Below are 16,232 nucleotides of genomic sequence, written 5' to 3' on the forward strand. Positions count from 1 at the left end.
AGGCCAGCCGGCGGCGCGTGTCCCGGCTGGGGCATCTCCCGGGTCCGGCAGTGGCGAGCGAGCGGCCTCGTCATGTGGCCCACACCCCATGCTGGCTAACTGGGCTGCTATTCAGATTTTTTACTACATGTATCAAGCATAACATGACTCTCAAATATGTTCTTGGTGTTATGGGATACAGAGGAGGTGACTCTTTGGGGAAATGACCAGTGACAATATATAATGGATGGTGTCAGGCAAGTTTGTGTTCTTTCGAAGTCTTACTGGCGACTCGAGAGCCCCTGAACTCGCCAAAAGATATCCCGCATAAAGAATAAATGTACGCGACTGCGTTTACTCACTGGAGTCACTTCATTGTCTCAACTGTGTGCTCATGGATGCATATTTGCAGTTGGGCCACAGTCGCGATGGCCCGGAGAGAGCCGTGCCGAAGCTCGCTCCGTCGGCTGGCCTGTGGCTGGAGCGAATTCGCGAAGTTTACGATTCCGCATAATTTCTGAAAGCGCTGTAATTGTGTACCCACAAAGACCGTATCCACAAGGACGTTTGTTCGACTGTCGACACCAGTATGAGTTTACCTGTGTATCTCTTGTTCTACACCATTGTTATCACTCGAAGCTCTGACTACGGCCGCAATAGAGTCGCCCAGTTCGCCAGCGCCTGCCAGTGAGGGAGATTGACTTACACTCAGGCAGGCTGCTCACATCGAATTATCCAGGCTTTTCGAACGTTGATCCAGTTCTCGAAGCATTCTTCTCGGGTTGACCTAGACCGTCATCTAGTACACTGAACTTGAGAGACGAATGTTTCCGCTTGCACCCGCGTTCTTCCGACGCTCCATTCTGGGAAGACTGTTGTTCTCGTGTTCATGATGGATGACGACAGGGAACAACAGCGGGTTCGTCCCATGTCCAGCACAGGGGCGGAGCCTGCTGACGCTCATCCTCAGCCGAGCCCCTGCGCCCCTATATAAGAGTCCAACTTTGAACTGGCAACATTCCCACCATCTATTTCCCGACAACCACTCCTAACGCTACACCGCGCTCCCACTGCCATATCAGTTGTTTAGGTCTAACAGTTCTGGAGTTTTATTCTTAGTGAGTTCTACCATGTCCCATTTGAGACTTTCGCGCTCACCAGAGCGCGAACAGTCTGAACTTGTCGCCAATGCCCATACAATCTCCTCGTCCACAGACGCCCCTGTCCTCACGAGTCGCACCTCCCAAGGTCATCTCTGGAGGCTCCCATGGACCTCCTCCCCAACTCTCTTCCGAGATTCTTCTTCGAATATTCAAAGCCCTCGGTATCTTCGACGTTCCTATCCATGACACCCAATTCCTCGACCTCGTCCGTGCGGACGATTCCGACCTCGCGCTTTCCATGTCGGTGACTGGAGACGGGCGCAGCGCCTATCGTCTGAATGCCTTCCGTACGCTCGCGTGCGTTTGCAAAGGGTGGACAGAGCCGGCTAGGACTGCCTTCTGGAGTGCAGTTGATGTTTCCCAGGATGGGATGGTGGGCTTGTTGAAGGCGATGGAGGATTCAGGATCGAAGTCGAAGGTAGCGGCGATCAAACATTTCAGCATCTCGATGCACAAGAACCTCAACAAGGCCCAGAAGCAACCAGTCAGTGCGGACGACATCCGGTTCCTCCTACCCAGTATCCTCTTCAGACTCCCCCGCCGTCTCCGATCATTCCAAGTCTTATGCTCCGACGATAACGATCTCGGTCTCGCCGTATACGAAACAATCGTTAGCGCCCACGTTTCTTCCACTGCCCAATCACCCGCCTCGCTCTGGACCATCGATGCTGACAAGGTCGATATCCGCGCGCGAGGTCACGGGCACCCGTTGAGACTGTTCCTTCGCCATTTCACTAACGTTAAGGACCTGACGCTCAGCGCTGGCTGGCGTGACCATCGTCCTTCCGTCATCTCTTCTCCTACCCTTTCCCCAACGCTTTCACCAAGACTCCTACCCAAGCTCGACACCGCTTCGGCCACGAACGGTAGTATACGCGCACCGCCCTTCCTTTCCGCATTCGACGGCCTTGACCTTCAGAGCCTCTCCATCATTCTCGACTGCAGCACGCCCACAAACGTCACAAACGAGCCAGACGCCATGGATCTCGACGAGGAATCGTATTCAGGCCATATCCCTAGCGTCGCCCAACACCTCGCACTCGAGCTCCGTAACTCGGAAGCTTGTGCCAACTTACGTTCCCTCCACATCACCATGGACAACTGGCACGATAACATCTCCCCCGAGGACAGCGTGCGCGCGTTCTCTCACCTGCTCTCCATCGGTGGCGAGAGTAGAGTCGGAGTCCAGGAGCTGACACTCGAAACGGATTGCGACAAGGAAACCTGCCCGAGGAGCGAAGAGTCGTCTCAACGCGTCAAGTCCCTCTGCGAGACGATATTCACGCACCCATTCACGTCATCTTCATCGTCCTCCACCTCACCATACGACGCACCACTTCCACCCATCATAACTCCCTACCCCAACCTTACCCACCTTCGCCTTACCGAATTCGGTCTCTCACCCCTCTCCCTCCCTCTTCTCATCCACACCCTCGACTGTTCGCCTACCCTTCAATCCCTGGACCTCACCACTATCGACGACCGGGAGGACGAAGCTCTGGCTGTGGGGCATTGTTTGAGACTGGAGAGGTTGATGCTGAATTTGAGGGAGGTGAGGGTTCGGTTTGGAAGAGTGCCCAGAGGGATCGGAGAGGAAACTAGTGAGAGTGAACTGGATGGTCAGGTCGAAGCTGGCGGGTGGGTAGGGCTGGACTTGAGAGAGTCGTGGGGTGAGGTTGAGATGGTCGGGGCGACGAGAGGGGGGATCAATGTGAAGATTGTCTGGCCAGAGGAGGCATGATTTTCGTGGCTGCTCGAGTCTTTGGGTGCGACGTTTATTCAGGCTGTTGCCGTGGTGAATTTGGATTCGTGTACGATGGTCTAGGGTAGCGTCTTCGTAGGCTTTGTCGTTTGTTGCTGTAAGTTATCAACTGCAGAAGAAGTCCTCGATTGTATGTACGATGTCCGATTTGCTTAATGCTCGAGAAACGATGACTATTAGGACCGTATTGCATTTGTATCTAGTATTCGAATATCAGCCGCTGTAGTTTTCTTCTTTCCGGATCCGTTCGCTGCCGTGACTCCTTTCTCCTTACTGTCCCAAACAGTAATTTGTTCAAAAGGACCCCATGGTCTCAACGGCAGCCTGTTGGCTTTAAGGACGGTAGGCCACACTCAATCAGGAGCAGAGTTTCTCATCGGTGTCGATGCACTCCGCAGCGAGCTGTATGAACGTTCAGCTCTCTGGTACGCGCATAGCGTGAGGTAGCTCTAGGTCAGGACGATGTACAAAACGATGTTGAGATTGCGCGTAAGTATTCAGAGCAGACGAGGCGGAGCCATAACTTGTAAGTAGCAGGAGACAACGAGACACTATGCGACTATGGACACAGACGTAAGCAAGGAAAGATGAGGCATAGTACTTTGAGACTTGAGGAGACTTGAGGAGATCCGAGACGAGTACAGAATGGACGAATGGGTGGGTCTGGCTAGTGACTACAGACATTGTACAGAACAATGGGGGGAGTAGTACAGTAGCTATGACAAAAGTCGCTATGAGCGTCCGTGAGTGGTAGGGTTCAACGGTCGAGTAAGTGGATAAAAATACGGTTAAGTTGTAAGAGACAAAGGGAAAAAAGACAATAAATAAGATTGATGGTGGAAAACGAAGCATAACGGAGAGAGAGAAAACACGAGACATTGGGGAGAGGTGGGGCGGAGAGGAAGTCGTTCACCGGCAGGGGATCCAACACATTGAAATGGAACGACCGGCCGAAGGAATACCAGTGCCCATTTCGTATCTCCTACCTACTTCACCCTCCTGCGCTTGTTACCACCACCCGAGGTTTGCGCGACGAAGTGACTAGTGGCGGTGGAGGCGGAGGGGATGGAGGAAGGGCCGGCGATGGAGGAAGGGCCGGGTTGGGATGTGGACGACGAGGCTTGGGCGGGGAGGACAGGGGAAGAAGGGACGACAGGAAGGTTTTCCTCGGCCGTGATGATATCGAGCTCGACGAGCTTGGCGTGTAACTCCTCCAAGGTAGTAGCCCCTTCTCGAGTGAAGGAACACTGCTTTCGGAGGTGGCCAATACAGCGGGCAGGTTGCCCACGCTCATTTCTCCACTCCCTGCAGAGCTGACAGTAAACGGAGCCGCTGACATGGCTCTCTATGTGGCGGGCTAATGACTCCAGCTTGATGCTCCTGCGACAGTGGTCACCCCACTGGCAAGTGACCCTCACAGGCACCGCACCATTAATGGCAGACCCGACGCTGTGCTGCTCCTTGAGGTGCTTATACGCACCCGACTTCTCCGTGTAGATGTCATGACGGCTGTGTCCACCGGTAGACAGATCCCATTGGCAGGGAATTTCGGTTGCATAATCCGGGTCAAGGTCGAATAAATCTGACCCGACCCTAAACCGTGGTTTTACGGCCTCTAAGGCAAACAAGATCCTGAGGGTGAGGGGATCGTCTTCAGATACCGAAGCAGGAGCGTTAGATCTAGCCGCCCTCTTTCGGCGCAGGGTGCGATGCCGGCGGGAGACATTGTTCGCAGAGGGAGAGTGACCCTCCAACGCTGGTGAGAGTAGGGTGGATGAGGATGGATGAGGAGTGGGATCGATGGGTGTGTTGTCTACGGTCGGTAGGGAGGCTGGAGCGTGTAGGAGAGGTGTCTTGGCGGTGTCCGGAACGGGGTCTCTGTTCTGACTGATCTCCTCGAAAAATTCGCTGTAAGACCTCTTGCCGAAAGTGAACCCAGTCGTCGGTACAGGAGGCCGAGAGACTGCCGTCGAGGGAGGGATCGTGTCTTGCCGATCGATCCGTCGGCGTGCGGGTGAATTGGAGGTGGAGGATGGTGGAGGGAGGATGTTCTCTTTCGTGCTCGACGACGGTGGGTGGCTAGATGAGAAAGTAGGCTCAACTGTCAAACTGTGATCACGAACGAAAAGGGGAAGAACGCACTTTTTGGTGGGTGTCCCTTGCCCTCCTTTGACAACATCGTCTGTGTCGTCCGTCATCGTCGCCGTCCTAAAAAGCATCACATCAGCGTCTGACACAACCATGAAAGCCAAAGGTGGGGATGCATACAGCGTCGATCCTTCTTGTTGGTTCGAGATGGCGATGGAGAGTGTGTTTGAAATGGCGTTGGAGGGTGTGTTCGAGATGGTGGTGGAGGCTGTGTTCGAGATGGTGGTGGAGGGTGTGTTAGAGATGGCGGTGGACACAGGGTTCGAGATGGGGATGGAGGGTGGGCTGGAATGAGGTCTACGCGTGAGTCAACTGAGGGAGGGCAAAGAGATGGACAACGATAACGCACACAACGGATGGCCCGGGGATGGAGGAATTGCTCGCAGTGGCTTCCGCCTGGGGGGGCTCTTGTGGACTGATGGAGGACGGTATTAGTAATAATCGCACGACATCAAGCAGATCTAGACGTACGAATCAGGAGCCTCCTCGTCTTCCTCTGATACTAACCAGAAACCCCAGTCCACGGGGTCATCGGTAACTGCTGTAGGGGCGCGGGCAGTGTTCGGGTGAGTGGTGATGGAGAACATGTTATGAAAAAGGGAGAGGTAGGAGATGGAGGGGCGCAGAGGAGGAAGGATGTGGAGGGAACGTGAAGGCTGGAGGTCAACCCGAGCTGAGTCCTGCGCTTTTATATCGTGACGGGCCCGGCCTATCGATGCTAGTGTAAGCGATTTTTCGTCCACGTTACGTAGCGTTATCAGCAGGATCATGCTGCTTCAGGGAATGGGCCTCAAAGGCCCGTCCCGAAACGAACAGCAAGCGCCCCGCGCGTTGGCGTGTAGACTGCACGTGATCGCGTCTTGGTTTCCTTCGTCGACCGTCGTTACTACGCCCCAGAAAACACGCCCTCACCGGCACGCAGGATAAAATTGCTGGCGAGTCCGAGGGTGCCGCTTGCTAACACATTGGGACGCGACTTCAGAGACGTCCTCGGTGCGGCCGCGCAGTCGACCAAAAATTTCCTTTTTCGTCGAACCAAAAGGTGCCATCGGTGGTTCCACCTTCTCGAACAATCACTCATGCGTCGGTATGAGTCGGGAAAGCATGCGGCCTGTCTGGCACGGCACGGACGATGACGACGGCCACATAGATACCGTCCGTGGGTATTTCCTGCGTATCGATTTAATTTCGCTCTGAAATGACTCGCGGAACTTACGCACCTATGGCAGTAGCAGGTTGGCACCAACGGATTGTGTATCACGAAATGGCCGCGGCCATCATCGACAACGCTAGGGCCACAGCCCACCGTGGGCCTTGCCACTCACATCTGCCGGTGCACCTCTCTTGTGACGTCTCTCCCGACGACCTTTTTTGATGCCTCAAACAAGACCTCAACGTAGTCCATACTGTCAATGCAGCTACCTAGAGGTCTAGCGGCGACCGCGATGGGCGTATTAGGATCAACTTGCAGGCGGCTAATGTCGGTAAGCCACGATATCTTTGACTCATGACACAATATAAGTCTGGACCGTCGGAGAGCATGATCAGTGGCGACGAATCGGATGCATGGAAATAGAGCAAAAACTTGAGGATTAATGAGGCGTGTGGCCCAATATTTTGTCGGTTTTCCGAATTCTAATCGACCACGACCATGGAATGCTCCAGTAAAGTGCACTTGTATTCTTTACAGTCTATACATGCACGCTGTTGACTTGCAGGAAGCATCAACATCGAGTGTATACGAGAAGATAGGCGAAGACCTCCCACCACGGACTATCCTACTCCTCGCCGAGCTCCTGCCTCTCGCGACTCTGGACCTCCTCCTACGTTCTTCGACTTCTTCTCAGCAAACTCACCTTCCCTCACAACGTCAACGATAGTCCTCCGACCCTGCTCCGCCCGCACTTAGCCACTGGCCTTTTCTCCTCTTATACTGTCGGATTCTCATCAGCGGCATCCACGATCTCTGTCTACACGCCTCCATCCACATGTCCTTCCCTCTCCTCTTCTCCTGGCCGCCGCCAGCCATACAGGATCCACCTTTACCCCACTTGCCATCATGCCCGACTAACGCACACGGTTCCGATCTGGCTAGTCTTACCATCATCCACTCTACAAACTCTAGTCTTTCCTCCTCCCATCCCCCTTCCTCCATTATCTCCATCCTGGATCGCGGTCGCCACGTCTACCTCTATTTCGCGTTTATCCACTCGAGAGCCGTCATTGTCGTCATTCCTGCAGAACAGATACAACTTCGAGGAGTTCGATCCAGCGCTGTCCCTTTCAGCAGCTAACTCCTCGCGCTGTCGTACAAGCTCCAGCGAAATCATCCCCCCGCGCTCCCATCTCCTCCAAAACCAACAACCCTCCTCATCGAAGAGCAAGAGCCGAGAATTTTCGGTCCCAATAATTCCAGGTCGCCTCCTCTCGTATTTGGCACCATTCCGCAAACTTTGAGCTCGAACTCTGCTCCTGTGGTCAACTTCGCTCCGGCGTAGTTCGGGATAATCGACGTCGGCGCGTCGAGCCGCTGGCGTCTCGGGTTGGAGAGTTTAAGCGGAGACTCATAGATTATGAGGAGCTGATTGTGTACTGGTGGAGAGGAGAGGAGTCTGTGGGCCAGGAACTGATGAAGAACCTTGTTTGGGTATGGAGGATGAATGTTGGCGGGACACGTCACTATTCGGGGTGAGGAGGTCGAAGATGCGAGGGAGGGGTGTGGCATGATGCAAAATTTATGGACGCGGTGAACACGAGACCTAAGACGAGGAGAGACGGTTAGTTGGTCGTTGAGAGACGAGAGATTCAATATCGAACGCACGAGACTGGGAGCAACGATGAGGGTATATGAAACGTCGATCTCTACTCCCCATCTTTTGTGCTTGTGCCATTCATCCTCTAGAGCAACTTCTGAAGGCCCTGCTCAACCTCTACTCCATACAATCTTCTCTACTTGCTATGTCCAGCCTTATCAGATCTCTCTTCGACAGCTAGTGACGTTTCGGTGCGACCATGTCCGGCGAGAACGTGAGTGGATGCCGCGAATAATGCCAATAGAGCTTCAAACTAACAACCTGTCAGGATACAACGATATATTCGACGCGTATAGAGGCCAAAGATGATGACGAGGGTCGACCGAGGAGTGCACAAGTAAGGATGTGCGTTTCGAACCAAAAAGCGGAGATGTAAGGAGGTGAACTCGTTCACCGACGGTTACGAGCTCATATAGAATGAACTATTTTCTCTGCCTGAGACAACGCATAGTAGAAATCCCTTATGAGAAGAGTTGGATCCTGAGACGGCTGAGACAGACCAAGACTGAGGAAAAGATAGGAAAAAGATGAATAAAATCGAAGGTCCACCGTGACCGGACCGACTGCCGGCCGTGAATTCCCGGGTGTGGCAATTGTGGCACCCGCTCCCTCAGATAATTCTCACCTCCTCCAAGGAGCTCGAAACTTTTGATTGGTATACAACATATGCATATAATGTAGCATGAAATTGATTGAGCACAGAGAAAGGACGTGCGACAGATGAGAAATCGAAAGTCGTCAAAATCCGTCCGATAGGTTCCCGCACCAACTCGACAGTTCGCCGCGTTAGAGTCGCCAGTGGCGAGCACTATGTCCTCCATAAAATCAATTCTATTTCAGAATATCATTCTCTCTGTGTGTCTGTGTGTGTAGAGGTCAAAGGTGGCGAGTTGAATCGGGAGAGAGTCTGGTCCAACGACTTGCCAACGACAGTAAGTTACGTCGTGCCCCATTTTGCTACATACTGTCCAAAGAGGCAGCATCGTTCGAATCAGCGTACTAGTGACCCAGCAATGACCTCTAGGTGGGTTATCTAAGGAGTGCCCACCAAGATTTCTACGGAACGTTGTCCAGCCTATCAAGGCCGGTGAATAGTAAAGATTTATGGAGCCCGAGAGGGTTCGAAGCATGCCATGCATCGCCCAGCGTGTAGCATTCGGCACCGGAAGATATCTATCTTAGTTTCGGTAAGTCAAGATATATCAGGTTTGAAGTCGTTGAGGGGAAGTGCAAGTAATCATGGGGCGGCGGCTCACCCTCGAACTCAGATTTTCAGACTCCGATGCAACCCGTACATACTCACGCCACAACGGTGACAAAAATCACCCCTTGCCACATATTCTCCACATTCTCATCCGAGCAAGTACGCACATTTTTAATCCGTCATATGGTATGAGATCCTTAAGCACGAGTATCAGAGATCTCCAGGAAAACAAAACCCCAGCTTTGAGACAATGAAAAACCAACGGCTCACAACTTGAACGCTCTAGTAGCTCGACTCGGACTCGAACAAGACGGACAAGTCGATTATGGCCCAGAACACAGAGCAAAACATCCAACAGGTTCCGGAGTGACAAAAGAACCAGAAACCAAGGAAAAAGCTATTGATGAACTGTCACAATCAATAGCTCAACTATGAGTCGAATCGAGACCTTCCTACTGACCAACAGGATCGAATGAATAAATGGAGAGACGCGCTACCATTACGCTACCCAGCCATGAATATAGCAGGAATACGGGGCCAAGATGGAAAAACCCAGAACCAAGCAGCCCGTAGGTGGTCCCCGAGTTTGAGACACTGTGTCCGTCAAAAGAAAGACAAAGGGAAGGGAAAGGGAAAGATAACGATAGGCTAGCAAAATATACCATAGAACTTCGTCGTAGGCTCATAGCCAGACTCGGAGTCGAACCGAGATCTTCCTGTCAACAATTGCTTTACCTGCGGTAAGATATGTGGGCAGAGACGCGCTACCGTTGCGCTATCGAGCTGTATTTCTATATATGTCAAGATGGATAGGTTGGTCAATGCCACGACCTGGCTTGTAGAACAAAGCGACGTGCGGCCAATTCCGAGTATAAATCACGTTACTCATCCCAGAGAACAAGAAAAGAAAGACAAAGGGAAATGGAAATGGAACAAAAAGTGCGAAACGCACATTGTCACAAGCAGTAGCTCGATTCGGAGTAGAAACGAGAACTTTCATTCTCAATCAATATAAGACAACTGGGATACGGGACTTCATTGATAGAGACGCGCTACCATGAGCTAAGCATCGAGCTATAGTTCTGTATCTCCAAACACGGATAAGGTGGTCATGCCCAGTCCAGGAAGTGGAAGAAGGAAGCTCACAGGAAGAGCCAGAGTCGTGATAGCGTATAGTGAGATGAAAGAAAGAAAAACACCACGAAATCGACGATAGCTCAACTCGGAGTCGAACCGAGAACTGTCTGTCGACCAGTAGGATCAAAGAAACAAATGGAGAGACGCGCTACCATTATTACTTGGGGTCGACCGGCTAACGCCGCCCGAGCGGAGCCACAGCACGCAAGTCGTAGAGTACTCCCCATCCGGGCTGCCCTCCCAATCCGCCATTGTACCAGGAGGCTTGGTGTTTCGCCAGCTGAAATTAAGATCAACCACAATCAGTCAGTGACCATATCTTCAATATCTGTAGAGGAAGATTCAGGAAAGGGAGAAGCATGGTAAAGAGACTCACCCTTTCCCGTTCCCATTGATAATTCTCTTTCTCGTCTCGAAGCTTCTCCCTCTTTTTCGCCTTCATTTTCTCTGTAAGACTCTTCTTTTTCATTTTTTCCTCGAGGGTTTTCAGTTCGGCTTGAAGGGCACGAATGTCCTTTGGGTTCCAGTAGGGAGTGAACTCCCACATGCTAGTGGCTGTAAGCGGATCGCGGACTGTTGAAAATATGTACGTCAGCAAATTGATCACGGGTCTGATGCGAAGACGCATCAAAGGGGAAAGAAAACCTACAGCCAGTGTGAACGATCGAATAAAGCCAGTCTTCCTCAATACCCATTTGCAATGCTTCCTCTTCTTGAACAAGCCTGCAATTGTGGCAATCAACGCACAAGCCAGACGATTCCATGCGGTCAAATCGAGTTCAGCGTCAATTTTTAAGAAGAGTGTGTAATCAGAGAAATCTGAATGATGACGGTGGTGGTGGTGGTGGTGAAGATTGCTTACCCATCCGTGATACATTTACTCGGGTATACACACGTTTGACGCCTCACAGTGAAGTCGACGTGCATCGCGCCCTTCGCACCACAGACCTAGATATACGCATTCGTAAACCATTCATAAGAAGGAACCACAGCAATGTAAGCCACTCACCCAGCACGTATTCCCCAGGAGGAGATTCACCCATGCCGGTTCGGGATAGTCTTCGGGGCATTCGTACAAAGGCACCGGGTGGTTGTTCCAGATATCCAGCCAGATGGATTGCGAGCTCCGAGACCACAGTAATAGATGAAGTGCTTTGTTCGTCTTTGAGAGAGACAGAAGGTCCCGGGGACTGAGGTGTGATACAATCTGTCGAAACACGGAGGTGACAGAACTTAATGAGAGCTATGTTAAACCATCTAAACAAGAAACGAACCTGTCGAAAAAGTTCCATAGGGATAGTCGACAAGGAATTTGGGTGGGATGCTTCGCTTGCTGTGTCGCTGCCGCTATTCGCAATTGGCTTGGACTTGCTTTCACGCTTGACTTTCTTTGAAGACCGTGTATCCTCTGGTTCTAAGAGTAACGGAAAAGGCACCACTTTCAGTCCAGACGGGACATCACTCAGTCGCGACACAGTGACTCACCTTCTGACGGTTCTCGGATTCGTACAAGGCGTTTGTTTGGTTTCCGCTCCCACTTCGGGTCGGTAACTGCTATCTTCTTCGTTTTGCGATGTCTGAGACAAGAGAGCATGGCGGTAGTAAGTGATGTCGATGAAGTTGTGGAGGAAGGAATGAGAAGATGGTGGTGAACGATGAGAGAAGGCGACCTGAGGCCGGCCCCTCATATATGATGCGGAACAAAGGAGACACGCGGCAAGAACTTCTTGCCGACCACGTGGGACTGTGTCAGGGCCCTTGAACGTTGTTGGACCGAGTCACAATTCCTCGGTTCAATCATTTAGCCAGCTTTGTTCCCTACGCGGCAGGCGAAAAATAATTTCACATACTGTGTCTCAATAGCATCCAATCTACTTGGACAAGGTCGTTCTTAGCAACAATCCAAAGTGGTCGCGGGTCAAAGCACGAGAAGCGATGATGATGCGACAGTCCAGGTGATGGAATGACCCCTCAAGACGAGCAGTGACTCTAGGGCACACCAAGAACCTGATCATCGGATTAGCGCAATCTGATGGAGCAATCCGGAGAGTGCGGCAGGATCAAGACAAAGGAGTCGACGAAATGGGCCGATGATGAAACTGCGGCGTAAAGTACCCCAGAGATATATTCCCAGTGGCAGAACGAAGTCTGCTATCAAGGGGCACAATCGAGCCGCGTTCACTCTAAGCTTCCAGAGCAGGAATAGAAGCAGCGAGGAATGACTGCCTCCGCGTCGAAGCTACACAGGAAGGGATGATTTCAGAACAAAGGAACAAAGGAACAAAGCACCTCAAGCGCCGGAAGGACGTGGTAATCGGGAAAAATGATTGCTTCATTAGACGGCCAGCAGCTCGACTCGGAGTCGAACCGAGATCTTCCATCAACCATTAGGTCTACATCAATCTAAGATCGGGAACAGATGCGCTACCGTTGCGCTATCGAGCTATAGTTATAGCAAGGCGACCTCCTCGATAGTCATTTTTACCCGTACTTACGATATTATATCCTGGGAGGAAGAACAAAGCAACCGGCAGGATAAAAAAAAGTAAACCGCAGGCTTGCTAGTAGCTCGACTCGGAGTCGAACCGAGAACTTTCTGTCAACTGTATTGTTCGCTCTAGAAGATCAGAGACAGATGTGCTACCGTTGCGCTACCGAGCCATGTCCATAGCAAGGCGACCTCTACGATGAACCACTTCCATTCCTAGGTTCCTCTGTTTTCAATTGATGAAGACTTAGAATCCGGAAGAAAGCAGCACACAGGCGATTTCCGAGTCAGAGCCACTCTGTCCATCCAAGGCAAGAGAAACGAAAGACAAAGGAAAGACCGAGAACCATCAACACAAAAAGCGACGGCTTAGCTTCGAACGTAGCTCGACTCAGAGTCGAACCGAGATCTTCCATCAACCATTAGGTCCACTCCGATCCACAATAGAGAACAGACGCGCTACCGTTGCGCTATCGAGCTATATCTCTGTGCCTCCTACGGCGGATAGGTTGATCATGGCCAAGGAATTTGCACCTAAAGCAAGGCGAGCCGTGACAGCCTAGACGCGAAGCAAGACAAAGGAAAGCCCGAGAAAAGATAACCGTCAAGATCGAAAATTACGAAAACACTATCCCTACGTAGCTCGACTCGGAGACGAACCGAGATCTTTCTCTCCACCCATATAAGACAACTAGGACGCGATGCAAAGTGGGAGAGACGCACTACCGCTGAGCTATCGAGCTATGATTATAGCTGGATTATGGGGCCTAGATAAAAGAACGCAGAACAAAGCAGCGTACAGGAGAGCCCCAAGTCAGAGCCACTCTGTCCGTCCAACGCGAGAGAAAGGGAGGAGAAAGGTGAAGGCCAGCATAGGCTTGAAAAATTATACGGTCTGTGGAACAGGCACGTTACATAGCTCGACTCGGAGTCGAACCGAGATCTTCCATCAACCATTAGGTACACATCAGCCCAAAATCGGGAACAGACGCGCTACCGTTGCGCTACCGAGCTATAGTTATAGCAAGGCGACCTGCTCGATAGTCATTTTTACCCTTACTTCCGATATTATATCCTGGGAGGAAGAACAAAGCAACCGGCAGGATAAAAAAAAAGTAAACCGCAGGCTTGCTAGTAGCTCGACTCGGAGTCGAACCGAGATCTTCCCATCACCCATGACTGGAAACATATATAGGCAGCAAGTGGACGCAGACGCGCTACCGTTGCGCTACCGAGCTATGTCTATAGCCCGATGTCCTTTGCGATGGACTAGTCAAGATCTCAGAAACCCGAACGGAGAAGAAAGCAGCCCATAGGCAGTCCACGAGTTTGAATCATGTCCCGTCAGTCCAGATCAAGAGTGGAAAAAAAGACAAATAAAAACAGGGAAACAAACGATAAATATGGTCCACAACCAATAGGTAGCTCGACTCGGAGTCGAACCGAGATCTTCCATCAACCATTAGGTACACATCAGCCCACAATCGGGAACAGACGCGCTACCGTTGCACTACCGAGCTATAGTTCCGTAGCTCCCAAGACGAATAAGTGAGTAACGGCCCAGGACGTAGAACAAAGCAACCTGCATCCAGACCCCGAGTCGGGACACCCCTAAGCACGATCAAAGGACGAAGAAGAAAAAACATAAGCTTTACGGACTATTAGCTCAACTCGGAGTCGAACCGAGATCTTCATGTCAACCATTATTGGATTCATGGAAAAAGCCAAGTGGACAGTGACGCGCTACCGTTGCGCTATCGAGCTATAGCTCTATGTCTCCTGTGACGGATCAAAAGTTGGTCATAATCATGGACCTAGAACAAAGCAGCATGTAGGCGATCCCCGACTCCGAGCCACTCTGTCCATCAGAAACAAGAGAAAAAGAAAGAGAGGAAGACAGAACGCGAAGTATGAAAAAACTAGGTTGCGCTAACGGAATCCAGTAGCTCGACCCGGATTCGAACCGAGATCTTTCTGTCGACCATTAAGTCCGTGCCATTCATGATAAGAATTGGGGACAGACGCGCTACCGTTACGCTATCGAGCTATGTCTATAGCAAGGCGATTTCTATCATGGACCCCTTCTGATCACATTTCTCATAGATCTCGGGACATACGTAGTACAAAGCATCCCGCAAGACGTCCCCTAGCCTGAGCCACTATGTCCGTCAAAAGCAAAAGAAAGGGAAGACAAAGAAAGACAAAGAAAATATGACACATCATCTATAGGTAGCTCGACCCGGAGTCGAACCGAGATCTTCTGTCGACCATTAGGTCAATTCCGATCCATAATAGAGAACAGACGCGCTACCGTTGCGCTATCGAGCTATGTCTGTAGGTAGACTATGGGTCCTAGAGAAGAGAACCCAGAACAAAGCAACCTGCACCGAGCCACTCGTCCCTCCAAAGCAAGAGAAACGAACGACAAAGAAAAATAGAATGAAAAGTGTAAAGGAACACCTGTTCAAACTACATAGCTCGACTCGGAGTCGAACCGAGATCTTCCTGTCAACCATGATTCTACGTCAGAAAGAATGAAAGATAGGGAACGGATGCGCTACCGTTGCGCTATCGAGCTGTAACTTATAGTCAGAAGCCCTCTATAACTGACGAGTTAAGCTCTTGAGAATCAGCAAGATGGGATCCCCGAGTCTGAATATGTTGGCTAGGAAGCCAACCGCCCTAAGCCCAGAATCATAGCCATAACCATAGTGGCATCCTTGAGAGAAACAGAGCACGGCCTGCCCAAGACTCGAGAGAGATCTGGATAGATGCAGAGACGGGCATGGAGGTTGAGGACAAGTTGAAAAACTTTCGTGCACCTCCTCGGGATCGGCCCGCTAGCCGGCATTCCGAGCGGAGCCGCTTATTTTTGTTGTAAGTTTTTGACCACCACGGCCATCATGCTCTCTCTCATCGAACTCCTCTATTTGTACCTCTAGGATATCTTGCACTCGCATAAGTCCACCAGTACGTGCTCATACTTACAGCGCTTTCAGAAAGTATGCGGAATCGCGCGTTTCGCGATTTCGCCTCAGCCACAGGCCAGCCGGCGGCGCGTGTCCCGGCTGGGGCATCTCCCGGGTCCGGCAGTGGCGAGCGAGGGGCCTCGTCATGTGGCCCACACCCATGCTGGCTAACTGGGCTGCTATTCAGATTTTTTACTACATGTATCAAGCATAACATGACTCTCAAATATGTTCTTGGTGTTATGGGATACAGAGGAGGTGACTCTTTGGGGAAATGACCAGTGGCAATATATAATGGATGGTGTCAGGCAAGTTTGTGTTCTTTCGAAGTCTTACTGGCGACTCGGGAGCCCCTGAACTCGCCAAAAGATATCCTGCATAAAGAATAAATGTACGCGACTGCGTTTACTCACTGGAGTCACTTCATTGTCTCAACTGTGTGCTCATGGATGCATATTTGCAGTTGGGCCACAGTCGCGATGGCCCGGAGAGAGCCGTGCCGAAGCTCGCTCCGTCGGCTGGTCTGTGGCTGGAGCGAATTCGCGAAGTTTACGATTCCGCATAATTTC

The 16,232-nt window shown here is 51.4% G+C and overlaps 4 protein-coding genes, 11 non-coding genes and 1 pseudogene across 16 annotated transcripts; 1 reads left to right on the plus strand and 15 right to left on the minus strand.

Moving 5' to 3' along the window:
• Window positions 1-1,014: 1,014 nt before the first annotated feature.
• Window positions 1,015-3,141, plus strand: STEHIDRAFT_150902 (uncharacterized protein). The gene is made up of 2 exons (XM_007311208.1): window positions 1,015-1,097; window positions 1,152-3,141. The coding sequence occupies exon 2, from the start codon at window positions 1,168-1,170 to the stop codon at window positions 2,881-2,883; it is 1,716 nt and encodes a 571-aa protein (XP_007311270.1). The 5' UTR covers window positions 1,015-1,097; window positions 1,152-1,167; the 3' UTR covers window positions 2,884-3,141.
• A 749-nt stretch (window positions 3,142-3,890) lies between these two features.
• STEHIDRAFT_163521 (uncharacterized protein) lies at window positions 3,891-5,639 on the minus strand (the record flags this gene model as incomplete). Its single annotated transcript, XM_007311209.1, has 5 exons — window positions 3,891-4,983; window positions 5,047-5,112; window positions 5,173-5,337; window positions 5,402-5,467; window positions 5,524-5,639. The coding sequence occupies 5 exons, from the start codon at window positions 5,637-5,639 to the stop codon at window positions 3,891-3,893; spliced, it is 1,506 nt and encodes a 501-aa protein (XP_007311271.1).
• Window positions 5,640-6,819: 1,180 nt separating this feature from the next.
• Window positions 6,820-8,356, minus strand: STEHIDRAFT_173034 (uncharacterized protein). Its single transcript, XM_007311210.1, has 2 exons — window positions 7,874-8,356; window positions 6,820-7,811 (listed from the first exon to the last, which is right to left on the minus strand). Exon 2 carries the CDS (start codon window positions 7,775-7,777, stop codon window positions 7,379-7,381), a length of 399 nt encoding a protein of 132 aa, XP_007311272.1. The 5' UTR covers window positions 7,778-7,811; window positions 7,874-8,356; the 3' UTR covers window positions 6,820-7,378.
• A 1,398-nt stretch (window positions 8,357-9,754) lies between these two features.
• Window positions 9,755-9,854, minus strand: STEHIDRAFT_t361. The gene has a single exon. It is a non-coding gene; the product is annotated as a tRNA-Val (tRNA).
• Window positions 9,855-10,185: 331 nt separating this feature from the next.
• STEHIDRAFT_150903 (uncharacterized protein) lies at window positions 10,186-11,808 on the minus strand. Its single transcript, XM_007311211.1, has 7 exons — window positions 11,692-11,808; window positions 11,481-11,620; window positions 11,216-11,413; window positions 11,069-11,154; window positions 10,856-10,929; window positions 10,583-10,779; window positions 10,186-10,486 (listed from the first exon to the last, which is right to left on the minus strand). The coding sequence occupies exons 1-7, from the start codon at window positions 11,798-11,800 to the stop codon at window positions 10,382-10,384; spliced, it is 909 nt and encodes a 302-aa protein (XP_007311273.1). The 5' UTR covers window positions 11,801-11,808; the 3' UTR covers window positions 10,186-10,381.
• Window positions 11,809-12,553: 745 nt separating this feature from the next.
• STEHIDRAFT_t360 lies at window positions 12,554-12,651 on the minus strand. The gene has a single exon. It is a non-coding gene; the product is annotated as a tRNA-Gly (tRNA).
• A 120-nt stretch (window positions 12,652-12,771) lies between these two features.
• On the minus strand, window positions 12,772-12,867 carry STEHIDRAFT_t359. Its single transcript has one exon. It is a non-coding gene; the product is annotated as a tRNA-Gln (tRNA).
• A 209-nt stretch (window positions 12,868-13,076) lies between these two features.
• On the minus strand, window positions 13,077-13,174 carry STEHIDRAFT_t358. Its single transcript has one exon. It is a non-coding gene; the product is annotated as a tRNA-Arg (tRNA).
• Window positions 13,175-13,333: 159 nt separating this feature from the next.
• STEHIDRAFT_t357 lies at window positions 13,334-13,437 on the minus strand (annotated as a pseudogene). Its single transcript has one exon. The product of its transcript is annotated as a tRNA-OTHER (tRNA).
• Window positions 13,438-13,610: 173 nt separating this feature from the next.
• STEHIDRAFT_t356 lies at window positions 13,611-13,708 on the minus strand. Its single transcript has one exon. It is a non-coding gene; the product is annotated as a tRNA-Gly (tRNA).
• A 121-nt stretch (window positions 13,709-13,829) lies between these two features.
• STEHIDRAFT_t355 lies at window positions 13,830-13,932 on the minus strand. The gene has a single exon. It is a non-coding gene; the product is annotated as a tRNA-Ala (tRNA).
• Window positions 13,933-14,116: 184 nt separating this feature from the next.
• STEHIDRAFT_t354 lies at window positions 14,117-14,214 on the minus strand. The gene has a single exon. It is a non-coding gene; the product is annotated as a tRNA-Gly (tRNA).
• Window positions 14,215-14,356: 142 nt separating this feature from the next.
• STEHIDRAFT_t353 lies at window positions 14,357-14,458 on the minus strand. The gene has a single exon. It is a non-coding gene; the product is annotated as a tRNA-Gly (tRNA).
• Window positions 14,459-14,637: 179 nt separating this feature from the next.
• On the minus strand, window positions 14,638-14,741 carry STEHIDRAFT_t352. The gene has a single exon. It is a non-coding gene; the product is annotated as a tRNA-Trp (tRNA).
• Window positions 14,742-14,924: 183 nt separating this feature from the next.
• STEHIDRAFT_t351 lies at window positions 14,925-15,022 on the minus strand. The gene has a single exon. It is a non-coding gene; the product is annotated as a tRNA-Arg (tRNA).
• A 146-nt stretch (window positions 15,023-15,168) lies between these two features.
• Window positions 15,169-15,272, minus strand: STEHIDRAFT_t350. Its single transcript has one exon. It is a non-coding gene; the product is annotated as a tRNA-Arg (tRNA).
• Window positions 15,273-16,232: the final 960 nt, after the last annotated feature.

This window comes from Stereum hirsutum, assembly GCF_000264905.1.
Source record: "Stereum hirsutum FP-91666 SS1 unplaced genomic scaffold STEHIscaffold_24, whole genome shotgun sequence".
Lineage (NCBI taxonomy): Eukaryota > Fungi > Basidiomycota > Agaricomycetes > Russulales > Stereaceae > Stereum > Stereum hirsutum.

What these genes read in the sequence shown, in the direction of transcription:
- STEHIDRAFT_150902 (XM_007311208.1), top strand. Translation starts at nt 1,168, where the DNA reads ATGCCCATACAATCTCCTCGTCCACAGACGCCCCTGTCCTCACGAGTC.
- STEHIDRAFT_150903 (XM_007311211.1), bottom strand. Translation starts at nt 11,800, where the DNA reads ATGCTCTCTTGTCTCAGACATCGCAAAACGAAGAAGATAGCAGTTACC. An exon ending in CTATGGAACTTTTTCGACAG is followed by an intron (nt 11,414 to 11,480) that starts GTTCGTTTCTTG and finishes GTGTTTCGACAG; the next exon opens with ATTGTATCACACCTCAGTCC. An exon ending in ATCAATGGGAACGGGAAAGG is followed by an intron (nt 10,487 to 10,582) that starts GTGAGTCTCTTT and finishes TCTTAATTTCAG; the next exon opens with CTGGCGAAACACCAAGCCTC.
- STEHIDRAFT_173034 (XM_007311210.1), bottom strand. Translation starts at nt 7,777, where the DNA reads ATGCCACACCCCTCCCTCGCATCTTCGACCTCCTCACCCCGAATAGTG.